Raw genomic sequence first — 17170 nt, 5'->3', positions numbered from 1 at the left:
AAGGAGATATACCACAACTGCACACCAAAAACATTTCAGTCAAAAAAAAAATATTTATAGTATGCGAACTGTATCTGCGCACCAAACAAAAATAATGCACAGGTCCAGTTTGCTCACATGACAAAAAATGAATTTTGCACCAAATAATAATAAGTGCGAATTATGAAAGTTTAAGATTGGTAACTAAAAATTTCTTGGTTTCGACTTTAGAGGAAAATACACACGTATCGAAAATAACAAAATTTATGTATATATTGTCTATATACTAGGCATAAAGATCTACCGAGGTAGATTAAAGAGACTTATAGGATTAAGTCAAAGCACGTACATTGACAAAGTGCTGAATCGGTTCAGCATGCAGGATTCTGAGAGAGGATTCTTGCCAGTGAATCATGATGCACTGCTTTGCAAGACTCAGTGTCATTCGACAACTGATGAGTAAAGTAATATGAGTAGAGTATCATACGCTTCGACTATTGACTCTATCATATACGTTATGTTATGCACTCGCCCTGATGTCTCGTACGCTTTGAGTGTGACGAGTAGATATCAGGCTAATCCAGGCATAAAGCACTGGAATGCTATAAAGAATATCCTTAAGTTCTTGAGGAGAACTAAGGATATGTTTCTTGTTTACGACGTTATCACCTAAGATCGTAAACATAATAAGATGTTTATAATTAATTATAAAAGATATAATTAATATAAAAGTGATGTAAAGGTTTGCAAAAATTGACACAGTCAACAACACAGCTGATCCACTCACAAAACCTCTTACTCAAGCCAAGCACCAGTTGCATACTGCTTCTATGGGTCTGAGACACATAGGAGATTGGCTATGAGATTTTCTTTTAATCTACGAGATTTTTAGAAAGTAGAGTTTTGTATAAGTAGAGCCTACGATGATTGGCTCCTAGCTTAAGTGGGAGATTGTTAGTTTGTAATAATCTAGAAGTCAATAATACGATAATTTTGATTATATAAAACTTTGTTCATGAATTGGATGATTAATATCATTTTGTTGCCTTGAGTATTATTTTATTTATGAATCATTTCGAGTTCATGACTGGAATTGTGAAACTTCATAATATAGATGATATATACTCTTAAAAGTCACTGACCAAGGTAATTAGCAGGAACACTAATTACCACGATAAGGTTAGTATGTCGATTAAATAATGATCAAGTTTTACAGACCATAGACAAGGAGTTGTCATTTTAATCACATAGATATATGTTCCAGGAACATGATATCTGACAGACCCCGAATGAAACATTATACGGAATTGTGTTCGTGTCATTAATGCTTTCATTCAATGTTAAGTTCTAAAATATGAGGTATTCATTTTTCCTACATAAGAGATGTATCTGTGACTGTTACCTAACGCTATCTGTAAAAAGTAGCTATAACGGTAGCTCTTCGGCATACATAACTTATGCTGAGGAAGTGATGGTTTACCAAAAGTACTATTATCCCTCGTATTTTGTACGAGCTATAGCATCACTGGGCCCCTTGGTAGAGTTAGATTATCTGCATGCGGTATAATTACAAGATTAATTATATTTGATAATCTGCTCAAGATCAAGAAAATATTAAGTTAGCAAGGATGACACACATCTACCTTGAAACTGATCTGATAGCTATGTGACAAAAGAACTGACACAAGTAAATTGTTTACTAGATCGTGATATTGTACTGTACAGCATCATCTGTGTAATTGGATGGTCATGATGCGTTTTGCCAGATGCCTCTCATGATTATAGAAGTTAAAATAGTTTTAATTCTATTTACCAACATAACACAGATCCTATTGGGTCATACCATATAGGAGTTAATCGGAGAATCTTATTGTGATTGATTATAAATTGGTTATGATCAATAGTAAGATGATTATAATTAATTATACGTGTTATAATTAAATTATAAATGTCATATAAGATGACAAGCAAAAACAACGGTTAATTTATAAACATACACGGTACGTTGTATAAAAGTTACCGAAACAACAACCGCAAGAAATATAATTGTTCAGAATAATTATATGGATATTGATTTCAGCCAAGGGCATTTTTGTCTTTTCACATGTCATCCTTATCTGCATGACACGTCATCAGTCTTATCCAGATGACACGTCATCATCCTTATCCACCCGAGGGTATTTCGGTCTTTTGGCAACCGACCCTAAACCCTATAAATAGGGGTGGAGGGGTAGAGAGAAAAACCACTAATTCACTTGTATCGTTTCGTGTCGAATCGAATCGGTATTTTCTCTCTTTTTCGGTTTCTCTCCCAAATAGTGTTTCGGTTGAGAAAAGAAAATTATACGTAGTTGACGTATAATCTTGCGGGTTGTTGTGAAGTATATTTACGGGATCGGTGAATAGTGTTTTCCCGAATTTTGCGGTATTTCATTTTTGCTTATTTGTGAAACTGAGTAACCGAAAATTCGTGTTTACGGGTTTTCGTCTTTTCCCCGTGAATAGTGTTTTTGCAGAATTCCGCGGTTTATGGTATTTCTGGCAAAAGAAATAAACCGCTCTCTGGTTAGTCCTGGTGGATAACCTATAGAGGCACCACACGTTTGGTGCTCCGAGGAGAATCATTCCCGTGATGTAGCTCTACTCGCTCGGTCTGCATTCCAACCAGTGTTTTAAAATGCGACCGCATGGGCCGCATATGCGTATGCGGTCGGCAGCCGCGCTCAAAACGGCCATGCAATCATTCCATGCGGTTTTGAGCATGCGGCCGCATATGCGGTCCGAATATGCGGCCATGCAGTCGTCCCATGCGGATCAGCAGCCACCGTTGGATCAGCAATTTTCAAAGTGGCTTAATAAATAGTAAAAAAATTCAGAAAAATATAAAATTTGATCTCCAAGCACATATTAATATGGAGAACAAGATGAACGGTTCGGATCGACATTTTGGATTTTGAAATTTTAAATTTGGACTGTATGCATACAAATGCACATTAGTCACACACTCTCTCTCTCTATATATATACGTGGATTTTTATTTTAAAATCCGCATATATAAATCCGCATGAAAATCCGCATATGCGTCCGCATACCGCATATGCAGTATGCAGTGGCCTTCCGCATGCATGAACAAAACCGCATTTTAAAACACTGATTCCAACTGTGATTTGGAAACAAGATATAAATATGTTATATTAATCTATTTAATTGGTAAGTAGATTAAAGTTTTAGAAATCAATCATGGAGTAGATCTATAAAATGATTAAATTGAGTTTTGATGCCAAAGGAATACTGAAGGTGGACCGCCTTGGAAAGTTTCCTGACATACCCCGTTTAATCCTTAGCTTATGTTAGAAGTAAAATTTTTGTTTTACGTTCTTTCCGCAGCTTAAGCCTAAACGGGTTTTGGTTACCCCGAAACCCAACATATATCTACCCTATAGTTTAATATTAAACTATATTATGATTTATGAAAACTTTATGTATATAGAGAGAGAGAGAGAGTGACTAATGTGCATTTGAATGTATATGGGCCGAAATACATACGGTCCAAATTTGAATTTTCAAAATTCAAACGGTCAATCCGAATCGTTCATCTTGTTCTCCATATTAATATGTGCTTGGAGACCAAATTTTACATTTTTCTAAATTTTTTTACTATTTATTAAGTATTTAAAAAAATTGTTGATCCAACGGTGGCTGCTAATATATATATATAGATAGAGAGAGAGAGAGTGGCTACCCAAAAACCAAGCTAGTCTGACCATCCCCTAATGACCATGTGGTGCAGGCTGCCATGATTGAACGGTTATGCATCATTTCCCGCCACAATCAAGTGCATGCTGACTCCTGACGAGCAGACCAAAAGGAGGTTTGGGGAAATTATTTTGCTTGCATAATTTTTGACCAGAGAGCTTCACCGTCTGACACCGTTCTCCAAATATTTTTGAGAACCATGGCTTTGTTAAGAGTTTCCTAGTCCCAACCTACTTTCCTCTTTGGGTCTCATTATCTTTGCCCATTTAATGAGACATAAGTCTTTTTCCCCGGCTTTCTCCAAAAAAAATGAACACACCTTGATTGAATTTGGTTTAGTACTGACTTATGCAATGAGGTATTACTCATGTGGTAAATAGCTTTCCTCCAGGTGATAACAACCTTGATTTCCACATGTGTTATTTACTATCAATTTTTTATAGTAAAGGTTGAAATGATGTGCTCCTTGAAACATCAACCAAGGTGAGATTCATTCAAGTTTCCAAATTTAACTTTAAAAATTCAAAGGGCAAGCCGCATATGAGCCAAGGAAGTGTTTTTAGAGAACCAAATTTTTGACTTTTCTGGTGCCAACTTTTGACTTGAGATGGAGCAGAACGTGTTGAGAACCCAATTTACCCTTCTTATTTCATTACTACTCGTCTTTCCCAGAATAATGAGGTCGCATGCATACATCAAATTAGTGAGAGGAGGTGTTGCTCGGGTCAGTTTCAGACCACTCGGGTTTCCTTGATGAATCTCATGAAGTAGTATCGTGGAGAGGATGTTCATGCAGAGAATAAAAATATACGGAGCTAAAGCACAACCTTGTCTAATTCCTCGCATTGGCACAATAAATCCATCCCCTTGCCCCTGGAATAGGATGGTGAAATGTGCCGAGGTCACACATTCCAAGATCCATCTCTTGAATTTGGGAGAAAAACAGTGAACCGAGAGAGCTTTGTCAATAAAACTCCAACTCATACAACGATCAAACGCCTTTAAAAAATTATATAGTTTATGTCATGATACTTATATCATTTTGAATGAAAAAAGATAGATATTTTATGATATTATTAAAGATATTTTGAATAACAATTTGGACTTTAAACTGGTTCAATATGAATATTCTAATTTCTTATTCAATTTTGTATTATTTATTATTCTATGAGACTTTAGATGATGTTGATAATTAGTAGAAATATAAAATATAATTTTTAAAACAAAAAACGTTATGTAGGATAGTTAAGCTATTCACAATAGGTTTTGTTTAGCCTTTCCGCTATAACGCGATAATTGCTATTTAAAACCTTGATAAAAACTGAGACGGATATAGTTTTACCACCATCCAATCCATTTGCATCCCTACATACTGCTCTCCGGACTTCAGCCAACAGGTAAAAGGGTAGGTTAAAGGAGCTTGTGCTTATTTTTGTTATGTTTCCCGAAATGTTGAGACTTGAAATTAGAGGTGTAAACGGAGCGAATTTGGAGCGGATAATGCTAATATCATACCCGTATCCGCTTTTTAACGAGCATACACAAATACGGATACAGATAGTAAACGGATATCAAAATTTAAAATTAAATCTGCCTTAAACAGATACAGATACGAAGCGAATAATCTACAAATACAGATTCAAATACAGATACGAAACGAATAATTATCGAATAATTGAGTTATACACTTTAAGATACAAAAGAGTGCCTTCTTGTTGTCTTGAAACAATGGTTAAAACTAATTTAACAGATACTAAAAGCATACTACTTTAACGGGTTAAAATCTTGAATGGAAAAGAATAGAGAGTGATGAAATGAAGATAAAAAAAGAAAAAGAAAATAACACTATTGTAGCACCATCATCAGTGAAAAGAGATTAAATTGAAAACCATATCATATTATCATTTATCCCACTACCAAGACTGAAATGAATATGAAATAATTATATAACAACTTCTATCCGGAGCAATAAAGTCAGAGCCGATCGAGAGCAATTTCAGATACGAATATCCACCTTCATGAAATTATCCGTATCCATATCCACCATTATTTCACTATATACAAAAAAATATCCATATCCGTATCCACAATCTGTTTAATTCAAATTTAAATAATCTCCGAATGCGAAGCGAATACAGAGCAAATTATCCATAACCATTTACACCCTACTGAATACTCTCGAGTGACAAGGACCCCACAAGCTTCTCGACAAAAACCATTTTTATAATCATAATTGTTGTGAATATAGAACTTTCGAGTTCCTTCTCTCAAGGAAAACTTTTTCTATAAACAGAATCCTGGAAAGATAATGCTATGTTTACTGGACAAGCCATTAAGCATAAACAGCTAATGACATCATGAAGGCATAACAGAAGAGCATAATGACAAAAATTTGATTATAGAAGAGCATAATGACATATGAAGGCATAACAGAAGAGCATAAACAGCTAATTCAAATTTGATTCGACAGTGTCAAAAATTTGTGATTTAAGAATAATTGAGTATAATTTAAAAATAATTCAGTATCACAAAGAAACAAAAAAAATCACAAATAAAATTTATGATACATAAGTGTGCGTTTTATTCAGTGTTCGGTTCAAAAATATCAAAAATCCAAATAAAATAGCAGAAGAGTACAATCACCAAACCACTATCCAGAAATGTGAAATGACCAAATTAAACTCAAAGAGTAAAATGTACACAGCCAAATATTCAAGTAGCTGTTCAATAAAAAGTCAAATTGCTTATTCTCAGATGCCAGCAGAACATAACAGAAATATATTTTGGCAGACATTCGCCATCTCAAACTACACAAGCATCGTCACAATGTAAAACAAGAAAAAATAGCACTGGATTAAAAGAACGTCGGGTTCTCTGTCAAGCTCTCTCAGGCGTCAGGACTATCTGATCTAATAGCTACATGAAGAGAAAAAAAACAGTAATTAGAATCAAGCAAAATTATAACAACTCCAGAATTAGTATTGCATCGAGTAAAATATACAATTCAACAAATAGTCAGAGCCAACCCTCATGTTATCCAAGAATATTGGTGACGTACCAGTTCTGCCTTGAAAATTTGTTTATTTGCATTGTATTTACTACCTTAGTGACTCAAAAAGGGTGAAGATAGCAAATAGGTTGCATAATAAGGAGCTGATTGTACTCATAATAAGTCGGAAATACCTGAACAGCTGATAAAACCAGATTGAACAAGAATGATTGACAAATAAGAGGCCGCGCTGATCTAAACCCTAAGTCACATAAAATCAAATCAAGGAATAATACAACTAAGACAAATTCGAGATCATACTTTCTTCCAAGACAACTTGATCAGAGGAAATTAACCTAATAATGTATACATCTTCAGCTAATCTAAACTTTACTTTCCACCAAACCACGAGATAAATCATATTATTGACAGGTCCTATCAAAGATGGCTCTAATCTACAAATCGCACAGATCTGGAAAGATCGACTAAATCTAAAAACCGATCAACAACAAAAATCATCACGAGACAGAAAAAGAGAGAGAAGAGATCGTACTGGGCTTCTCAGGCTTTCCACCAGCCCACTTGGAGACGGAGAAGTGAACCTTCTCGCGCGAAAGAGCATCGGTCTTGTGGGGCTCCTTGAGGCAGGAGCGCACCAGCGAGGCGCAGATGTTGGAGTAGGTTATGTAAGTCATACCTGCAGCACGCCAGAATGGCGCGGCTGCGCTCGAAGCCGCCGAAGCCATCTCTATCTCTTTCTTTCTCTGTATATCACGTCAATCGCCTCTCCCTCTCTGTTCCCCTCTCGCTCGGTCGCACAGAAAACACTTTCTAGGTCTCGTCTGGATTAAAAACTGAGAAATGGGTTCGTTTGGGCTTCTATTAGGTGGTGTTCGTGTTAGGCCTTGAAATAGGTTGTCGAATTCGAATAGGTGGTCTGAGTCAATTTGGACTTCAAATAAGCTTCATCACTTCATGAAATAAGATTATAATTAAAATCAGCTCACTTCCTTTCCATTTGTTAGGTCTTATTATTTATTTATGTTTGGAAAAACTTAGATTTTAATTGGAATTAGTGTTAATATTTATTAGAAATATTAAAAATATGTCAAATAAAAATTAACACGAAACGAGACGAAAACAAAAGAGTTGTAATGCTTTTGAGAATCTTTTTTCAGCTTAGTCACATCAAATACTTTATTTTTAAACCAGGAAGAGAAGCAATGTTTTAAAATGCATTTTTTGTGCGATATGCGAAAGGCCATTGCATATGTAGATTTTTATACGAATTTATATATAAGAATTTTAACATGAGAATTCATATAGAGAGAGAGAGAGAGTTGGGCTATGGTGCATTGCAATGTATAACCTCTATTGTACATTAGACTATAAATTACCGGATTCAAAGTCCAAATAACTGATCCAAACCATTCATCTTGTTCTCCATATTAATATGTTTTTGGAGACCAAATTTTACATTTATTTTATAAATTTTTTACTATTTTTTGAGATTTATTGAAAATTGTTGTTTTCAGACAAATCTGGACCATAAAAAAAACAGCAATTTTCAATAAATCTAAAAAAATAGTAAAAAATTTCCAAAAAATTTAAAATTTGGTCTCCAAACACATATTAATATGGAGAACAGGATGAACGGTTTGGATCGGTTATTTGGACTTTGAATCCGGTGATTTATAGTTCGATGTACAAAAAATGTTATACATTGCAATGCACCATAGCCCAACTCTCTCTCTCTCTCTCTATATATATATAGAGAGAGGAGGGTTCCAATGCCTCATTTTTTTATACCTCATCATACCTCATATTTTATATCTTCATTTTCTTCATATTCAAAGTCTAAATTGTCGATCCGAACCGTTCAACATAATATCCATACTAAAATATGGTTAGGGATGAAATTTTATAATTTTTGATATTTTTTTTACTATTTTTTAAGATGGGTAGAAAATCACTGTTTTTTGAACGGTTCAAAAACAGTGATTTTGTATCTATCTTAAAAAATAGCAAAAAAATACCAAAAAATATAAAATTTCATCTCCATGCATATTTTAGTATAAATATTTTGTTGAACGGTTCAGATCGACAATTTGGACTTTGAAAACGAAAATATAAAATATGAGGTATGATGAGGTATGAAAAAAATGAGACATTGGAACCCTCCTTATATATATATATAGAGAGAGAGAGAGAGAGAGAGAGAGAGAGAGGTTGGCTAATATCAAAACGTTTGCTCCTAGACCGTTGAATAAACGTTCGAATTTCACTTTTAAAAGTTCAAACAGTCGATCCAAAAATATTGTTTACATTTTATATATTTTTTAAATCCTTTTAACTATTTATTAAGTCAATTTAAACTTGTTGTTTTCAATTTTTCAATATTTATTAAAATCAGCAATTTTAAAAATGACTTAATAAATAGTAAACAAATTTCTAAAAATATAAAATTTGGTCTCCAAATGCATTTTAATATAGAGATCACATTTAATGGTTTGGATCAACCGTTTGAACTTTGAAATCAGAAAATTAATTGGTTGCACCACAGCTTTGAAACAAACGTTTTGATATTAGCCAACCTTTATATATAAAAACAAGTATGCAGTAATATGCAATAATATGAAGTAATATGTGGTATGCGGTAATATATAGTATGCAATAATATGCACAGGGACTGATCCAGAATTGATCAGAGGTAGGCACAAAATATTGACAATGATACAATTTTTTTTCAACTGACAATTTTTTTCTAAAAAAAATCACGACACGACTGGATACGTCATGTCATAGCACATGTGACGATTATGTGCCGTGAATCACGTGTCATGTGTCATGACCATCTTTCAAAAATTTGACATGACAAGGTACATCATGCAAAAAAATTGGTCATGGGACGACACATGCGGCCACGTGTGATCAGGATCGTTAGATCTTGATCGAAAGGCGAATCCTTAATAAACTAATCTAAATTATAAAAAAGAAATAGTTAAATGTGACGAAACATGGCCGGTCGTGTTTGGACACGTCACTTGTGGTCACAACGTGATTAACATGTTTTTACCATTCACATGTTATGACCATCCTTCCAAATTTGATCATAGTACGACACGTGATTCAACTTACGGTACATATTTATATCCTTAGTAGTTGATATCTTTTTTCTCCTAACGAATAAATAATTTTTCTAAGTGAAGTAGTGAGTCAGACTGTGTCTTTTTCTTTCTTTCTTTCTTTCTTTCTTTCTTTCTTTTACGAGAATCAGTCTGGACTGACTACCACGCAATTTTTTTTACTAGATCGTGAATTAAATCCAGAGGTAGGCATTATATCTATTCAGGAAAAAAAATACAAATATCAAATATTACTGGGTTAAAAAAAAAGTTGAATCCAATAGTAGGCACTTGCTTACTCCTGACCCCATTTGGATCCGCACGGTAATATACGATCGAACATACAATAATAATATACAGTCGAATATGTAGCAGTAATATATGACCGAATATACAGCCGTACATGCAGAACTACATATTGAACCACATAGAGATTTTTTATACGTATTGAAACGGAATGCCAAAGTTTTTTAAAAAAAAAGGGAATATACATATACGGGCTACATAGACCGTATTTTAATATGTAAAGAAGCTTGAACACATGAACTGTCCGATCGCCATAAACGAGAACAAAGAAATAAAATTGTATTGATGAGGACAACGATGATGTGAGTTTCAAAACTTAATCTCCTTATATTTATAATTTGATTTGACAAAAGAGAAAATTGTCAATATTTTAGGCTAATTTTTATCATCTTTTATAAATCATAAAAAATAGTAAAAAAATTTCAAAAATAGTAAAAATTAGTATTCTACAATATTATTATATAACCAATTTATTGAGCTACTTAAATCGAAGTTCAAATTTATACGGTTTGTTTTTGAGACCGTAGCATGAATATCTTTATGCTATCTATAGTACCCAAGCCTTACTCTCCATGCACTATATAAACTTATATAAATATACTCTCTGAACTATATTCGTGTTAGTTAATACCTGATTCATATATATTTAATACCCAATAATATGTATCTGTATAAGAATCTATATCCGTATTTGTAGAATAGAAATATATATACCATATATAAGAAATTGTGCACTTCTTGCAAAGATATCCAATTTTTTTGAGGGGCATGACGTAAAGTGTACCCTCAAATTTGAATCCAGCTCGGTTAATAAAAAAGCGCACAGCGCACTCCCCGATCTATCAAAACCCTTCTCGTTCATTCCCAAATCCAATCTCGCCATGGATGAATCTCAAGTTGCGCAGGTAATAGATTGAATCAAACCGTCTTCACTTTCTTTTCTCTATTATACTCCAATTGCTAGTCGTAGATCTGTTACCTCTCCATCACTAAGACTGATCAGAGAGGGAAAAAATTCTGAATATTTAATTATTCTTAGTTCGTAAGTTTGAAGGTATTGATTGGTTTTTAGAAACTCGAATAAATTGAATATAATAATTGATTATGTTTTGCCTCTTCTGATTCTTCTGCTCTAGTCCATTAATTTGATAATCCAGCTTTTATCCAGTTATTTTTTTTGTTAAGGAGCTCAAGTAACCAAAATTTGCTTTGTCATAAACTTAATTGTGCAATACCTCAACATGTATGTTGAATTATCTTAAAACGTAAAAAAAGGACTAAACTGACATATACATGATGTTTACTCTAAATTCTAACAACTTATAGCTTTTTCTCCTGATAAATAAAGATTATAGAGAACCAAGTCTTGACGGTTGTAAAGGCAGTAGAGGATAAAATAGATGAAGAAATAGCAGCTTTGGATCGACTCGATTTAGACGACTTAGATGTTTTAAGAGAGAGAAGATTACAACAAATGAAGAGAATGGCAGAGAAAAGAAATAAATGGATTTCTTTGGGTCATGGAGAATACTCAGAGATTGGTGAAAAGGAGTTTTTTGCAGCCGTAAAGGCTAGTGAGCGGGTTGTTTGCCATTTTTACCGTCAAAATTGGCCATGTCAGGTACAAGATATTTTGGTTTCATCTTATGTCTACAGCATTGTGTTCTTTATGAACTGTATGCGCTTGTGTGTGGATGTGGGCCATATATTGAACGGCTGGACATAGAGATTTTTGTTTGTTAGTTTTATTCTATTGAGAAAAGCATGGCTGGGCATGGGCTGATTAGACATCAGTACATAAAGGTGATTTTTTCTCTTAGTGATACATATTAGCATGTGCTGATATATGCCAGCAATATGATTTTAATTGAGGACAATATCAAGTTCTGGTGAATGATATGCATAATGCGCCTTAGCATCATAACTGCATCATGCCCACATAGTACATTAGGCTCAAGTAGTGAATTGTAGTATTGAAATTCAGCATTAGTAGCTTCACAACAAAGTTCAGCATTACCAGATGCTGTTTGAGTTTTTTTCTTAAATTTCAACTTATCAGAAAAGATTATTATTGTCACAATGTCACTAAATCAATAAACTAATTGGATCAGAAGCTTTGTTAACTGCATTTGTGGGATGTACACTATGAGAAGCTGAACCTCTCTTTTACTAAAGGTATATTCTCACATGAGGTGGTGCCACACCGTATAGTCATTAGGAAATGTACGTCTAGATTTATATTACCAATGTCATGAAATAAAAGGATTTTGGTCGAGCCTTGCCATCTCAGTGGTTAAATAATCTTTACTGCTGATACAGTGGCTTATTTTCTGATCGTGGACATCTCTGATTAATCTATTAGGTGTAAATCATAATTGAATTGTTTTGCATCCAACATCTGATACATCAATATTCGCAAAAAGCATTCAAATTTTACGTCATAACACTGATTTATTGAGTTAGTAAAATAAAAAGGCATCTTATGTTAGATATTTAAACTTAACAATATGTCCTTGGCTTGGTTAAGATCTTTTGTTAGAACTCTAAACTGAGTAAAATTTCAAGTAAACAATCTAAGTATCCATTTAAAAGCTTAAAACAAACTGAAGCGGATTGTATGGTTAATATGAAATGTATGGATCAATGTTCTTGTTTCAAACTTGACCTTGATTTTGGACTTTGGTTGTTATTGCAAATATATCATTCTGTGTTCAAAGCAGATATATGAAATTTTCAGCATTATTTAAAAACATGAATTGGAGTGTAATTTTTTAGGATCGCTTGCTGCTGTTGTATCAGTAAGTCAAATTCAGAATTCTTGGAATAAGAGGGGGTTGTAGAAGTAAATAATGATAGCTGAACTAGTGTGAAGTCTCAAGTTTAAATGATAACATGGTATGTCCTTGAATCCTGCCTGTTAGAAAGCTTGTCAAAGGTTTTAAATTTCAGCTCAAGTTGTTCATAGCAGGAGACAACTAAATACCATAATTCAGAACTTCAGCCACCTAATCTTCTAAATATTAGGAAGAAGCCACCTATGCTTTTTTTTAGAAAATTCTAAAACAGAAATTGCTGCTGTATCATGCTATAGCTTCAAGCTCGATGTCTTCAGAACATTATTTCATGTATATTATAAAACTATCATATTTAATTAAATATTAACTTGTTCTGTTATTTTACAAATATTTTGTTATTTACAGAGTTATCATTCGTTATGTTCAGGTGATGGATAAGCATATGGCAATTCTAGCAAAGCAGCATATGGAAACACGATTTATAAAAGTTCATGCTGAGAAAAGTCCCTTTTTGACTGAAAAGCTAAGGATAGTTGTTCTTCCGACACTAGCACTTGTAAAGAATGCCAAAGTTGATGATTATGTAGTAAGTTGCTTTAATTTCTTTTAATATCTTCCATTTCTCATTACTGCACAATTACTATTACCTCATTCCAATGGAAGCAGTATGTGGTCTTTTTCTGTTTTGTCTTAAAGCAAATGACCACCTTCAGCTTCTCTTCTTTCAGAACCCATTGTTTTTGGTACTTGCGAGAAGCACCCATTATAAATAACACGAGGCTAATTAATATTACTTTTTATCTCAATAGTTTTCTTCTTCTTCAGCTCTTCCACTAAAATTTGCATAAATATTTATGTTTCAAATTTGTTCATTGGGACTAAAGGCTTGTTTGTTGTTGGAATAATTACATTTAGGTTATGTAGAGATGTAAGAGGAATTAACAGTAATTAGGAGACATTTGGTTTTTAGAGACAACCGGATATATTTTTTAATGGTCCATTATGTGTTATAGATTTGCTTAAAATCAAAAGATTGTTGGTATAAAAAAATGAAGTAACAGGTTATCATTTTGTTTTTTCACAGCATTTTGTCAGTTCTCACTTTGTCATATTAATGGTGTCTTAACATGACGACCTTCACCGTACCATGCCAGGTCAATTAATAAAATTTTAGAATATGAAAATAAGTTTGCACCTCATTTTGGGAACATAGCAACCACCGAAAGGCATTAGAAATAGTTACTTGATTAATGTAAAACAAGCATCAAATTTTATTTCCACATGCATTATATATTTTCTTATTGAGAAGAGATGCTTTGTCAATGGAAATTATTTGGCTATCTTGACAATGTTTGTCAAATTAATTCAAAAGAGGTACAAAATAAAAAATCAGTTCATATGCACACAATATATGTTTTTGTACATATAGAACCCAGAATATATTCTTTTGAATGCATTTGTCAAGATTGGTGACTAATTTTTTGTTAGCAGACTGTAATTATGGATCTCAAATCTATTTGATTTCTTATAATTATCAAGATTTTCAACTTAAAACCATTATATCTATGTTAGCCTTATGGTGATGTTTGGTTGTGAACCAAATAGTGGAATAAGGACTTTAGGTCTCAGTTATTCCGTCAAACGTGGTTTAATTGAGCCGGACTAAGATGGAACATGCCAACCTTTAGGCCAGCATCAAATGAAAAGAGCTAAGGCACCTATCTAGATGGTTTAACGTTTAGTCCATGCTGAAAAGTTAAGGCACCCCCATTTCTTTCCCAATTTATTCGAGGAGCATTTCAAACTGACCCAAATTGATTCTGTGAGTTTCATTACGCAAGAAAACCTTGAATTTACAAACTTTTTATTTATCTGTAACATGTATTCGGTCTTGGAATTGCAAATTGCATTGCAATTTTTTTTATAATCAATCCATTTGGGAAGTTTATCTGGGAAGATTCAATATTAAGTTGTCGTGTTTGACTAATTAATTTTTAAGGGGTTCAAAGTGCATCTAGACTGCAATTTCTAGCGATTTGAAAGTAGATTTTATTGTAATATAGTTACTGGTTACACTAAAAAATAATATGAATTTGAGGTGCTTCATTTATTGCCTTTTGTTGTGGCAAATTGGACAGAGACTGGCACTGGTTGGGCTTGATACTGGTATTGTGGCACTGTATATCAGAGATAAAATTATATTAATTATTCTTATTTTATTATTCTAATTGCACAATATTTTATTAATTAGGTTATTCTACTTTCAATTACTTTTAGTTAGATTTGCATGCAAAATGAATCAACAGAAAAAAATAATTTAACTTAAAGCCAAGGCTTAAGTAGTTAAGTAACATGCTTCAACCAAACAAAGAATAGTTTAAACAATGACTTAATTTTAGACCTCAAAGAAACACCACCCATATCTTTTGCCCTGGGGGGGTGATTAATTGTCTCAGTTAACATGTATGAGAGTGGCATCGGTTAAGACAAGAACATCACGATTTGATCTTTTCTTTTCTGGTCAATTAATAGGTTGGATTTGATGAGCTGGGAGGAACTGATGACTTCAGCACAGAGATGTTGGAGGAAAGGCTCGCCAAAGCCAAAGTTATCTTCCTCGAAGGAGAAGCCTCCCGACAAGCCAACGCAGCAGCTGTCAAACGAAACGTTAGACAATCTGAATCATCTAATTTATCTGATTCTGATTAATTATGGCTTGTTATTTGCAACTTCTATATGTTGAGAACCTGAGATGAAATTGTAGCTTGTTCTTCTTGATTCTGTTGACGTTTGTTGGATATGGCTATTTGGATCAGACGGTGAAATGTAATTTGAATCTGATATTGGGAAAATATATCTTTATTTCCCTTTACTTTCTGTTCTGTTTTGGTTGTTGGCTTGAGGCTTATACGTAGATGAGCAGATAAATAAGCATTCTTTAATTGTATCAGCCACAGAGAGAAGTGGAGGATACAATCAATTCGATTGCATCTGAGAAATTGATACCAATGGGCCTTTACTTTTGGATCTTTAATGCCTCAGGAGTCAGGACTCAAGAGCATACATATTCACGGGCCTCCTTTTTAAGAAAGAAAATTTCTGCCTACGGATGGGTTATTAAAAGAATGAAAGATAATTAGGGACACTAATAGCAAAATACAAAGATTTCATTCTCATTAGTCATTACAGAAAATATAAGTTGGTGGTTAAATTTCAGTATCATGTTAATTTGAGAACTGACATGTTATTTTTTTTATTTAATCTCTCGGAGCAGGCAAACCCACTCTATTCATCACTTGGGTTGTGATTGCACATAAAATGTCATATCAAAAGCATTCCACTTTAGGGACTTCAAGTCTGAACGATATCATTGCATTGCATTGCATTGCATTTGAAATGCACGCAATAAAATCATGAAAAATCACAAGTCACAAGCAGTTAGCTGAATATTGTTCTTAGCATGCCCGCAAGAATTGATTGATGTGGCTAGGATACCAAATATGAATCTAGGATCTGCTGTGCTCGCAAGAAATTAAATAACTTTACATGCTGTCTTCTAATCAACACGAAGTGATGGCATAGATTTTTTTTTTAAGAAGATTACGAGAACTTTCATCACAAGGATAAGTCAGAGTCTCTATTCTTCTCTTTCTATGGATAAAGAGAAAATTAAAAATAGAAGGGTGCTCTTCTTCTAAATAAAAAAAATAAAAATAAAAACAAAAACAGTGAGTTCGACAGATTACAGTTGACGAACATTGCTCATTTGTGCTAAAACAAAGTTTTATTATTTCTATAATGTACAACATTAAAGTTTATAGTAAAAGTTGAGTTAAATAAGGAGAATGTAAGCTTACTAAATTGTTGGATAGAACTCACAAGATGAAGTTTAAAAAATGATTAATTGTTTAACCAAATTTTTTATTAATATTCAAAAAGAATGCCCAAACTGCAATTTTATTTCACAGTTTTGGGCCAACTTTCTACAAATTAAATCCACGATTCTAGCCCCTCCAAAATTGCAGAACAAATCCACAGTTTCGAAAAACTGGAATTTCTTTTGCGGTTTTAGCCTAAAACAGTTAATTACGATTTTAGGTTTGACATTAAAAAAATTACTAAGGAACCATAAATTTAATCCACGGGAATTCAATTCAGCTGTCACTTTTGTAAAATCAATATATTTTTTTTAAATAGAAGAACCATAATATTTTATCCAC

General features: G+C 33.4%; 2 protein-coding genes across 2 annotated transcripts; one reads left to right on the top strand and one right to left on the bottom strand.

Annotated features, from left to right (window-relative positions):
• Positions 1-6396: 6396 nt before the first annotated feature.
• Positions 6397-7571, bottom strand: LOC144565087 (ATP synthase epsilon chain). The gene is made up of 2 exons (XM_078314719.1): positions 7278-7571; positions 6397-6651 (listed from the first exon to the last, which is right to left on the bottom strand). Exons 1-2 carry the CDS (start codon positions 7468-7470, stop codon positions 6623-6625), a joined length of 222 nt encoding a protein of 73 aa, XP_078170845.1. The 5' UTR covers positions 7471-7571; the 3' UTR covers positions 6397-6622.
• Positions 7572-10944: 3373 nt separating this feature from the next.
• LOC144565313 (thioredoxin domain-containing protein 9 homolog) lies at positions 10945-15822 on the top strand. Its single transcript, XM_078315035.1, has 4 exons — positions 10945-11060; positions 11504-11776; positions 13378-13536; positions 15483-15822. The coding sequence occupies exons 1-4, from the start codon at positions 11037-11039 to the stop codon at positions 15657-15659; spliced, it is 633 nt and encodes a 210-aa protein (XP_078171161.1). The 5' UTR covers positions 10945-11036; the 3' UTR covers positions 15660-15822.
• The last annotated feature ends 1348 nt before the right edge of the window (positions 15823-17170 follow it).

This window comes from Carex rostrata, chromosome 14 (genome assembly GCF_964058835.1).
Source record: "Carex rostrata chromosome 14, lpCarRost1.2, whole genome shotgun sequence".
Classification (NCBI taxonomy): domain Eukaryota; kingdom Viridiplantae; phylum Streptophyta; class Magnoliopsida; order Poales; family Cyperaceae; genus Carex; species Carex rostrata.
The sequence above is the reverse complement of the archived record's forward strand: the minus strand, read 5'-3'. Positions and strand labels throughout refer to the sequence as shown.

Excerpts from the sequence above, each read along its gene's own strand:
- LOC144565087 (XM_078314719.1), bottom strand. The coding sequence starts at position 7,470 with ATGGCTTCGGCGGCTTCGAGCGCAGCCGCGCCATTCTGGCGTGCTGCA. Across the intron at positions 6,652-7,277 it reads TGGAAAGCCTGAGAAGCCCA|CTATTAGATCAGATAGTCCT; the intron begins GTACGATCTCTT and ends CTCTTCATGTAG.
- LOC144565313 (XM_078315035.1), top strand. The coding sequence starts at position 11,037 with ATGGATGAATCTCAAGTTGCGCAG. Across the intron at positions 11,061-11,503 it reads ATGAATCTCAAGTTGCGCAG|ATTATAGAGAACCAAGTCTT; the intron begins GTAATAGATTGA and ends TGATAAATAAAG. Across the intron at positions 13,537-15,482 it reads CCAAAGTTGATGATTATGTA|GTTGGATTTGATGAGCTGGG; the intron begins GTAAGTTGCTTT and ends GTCAATTAATAG.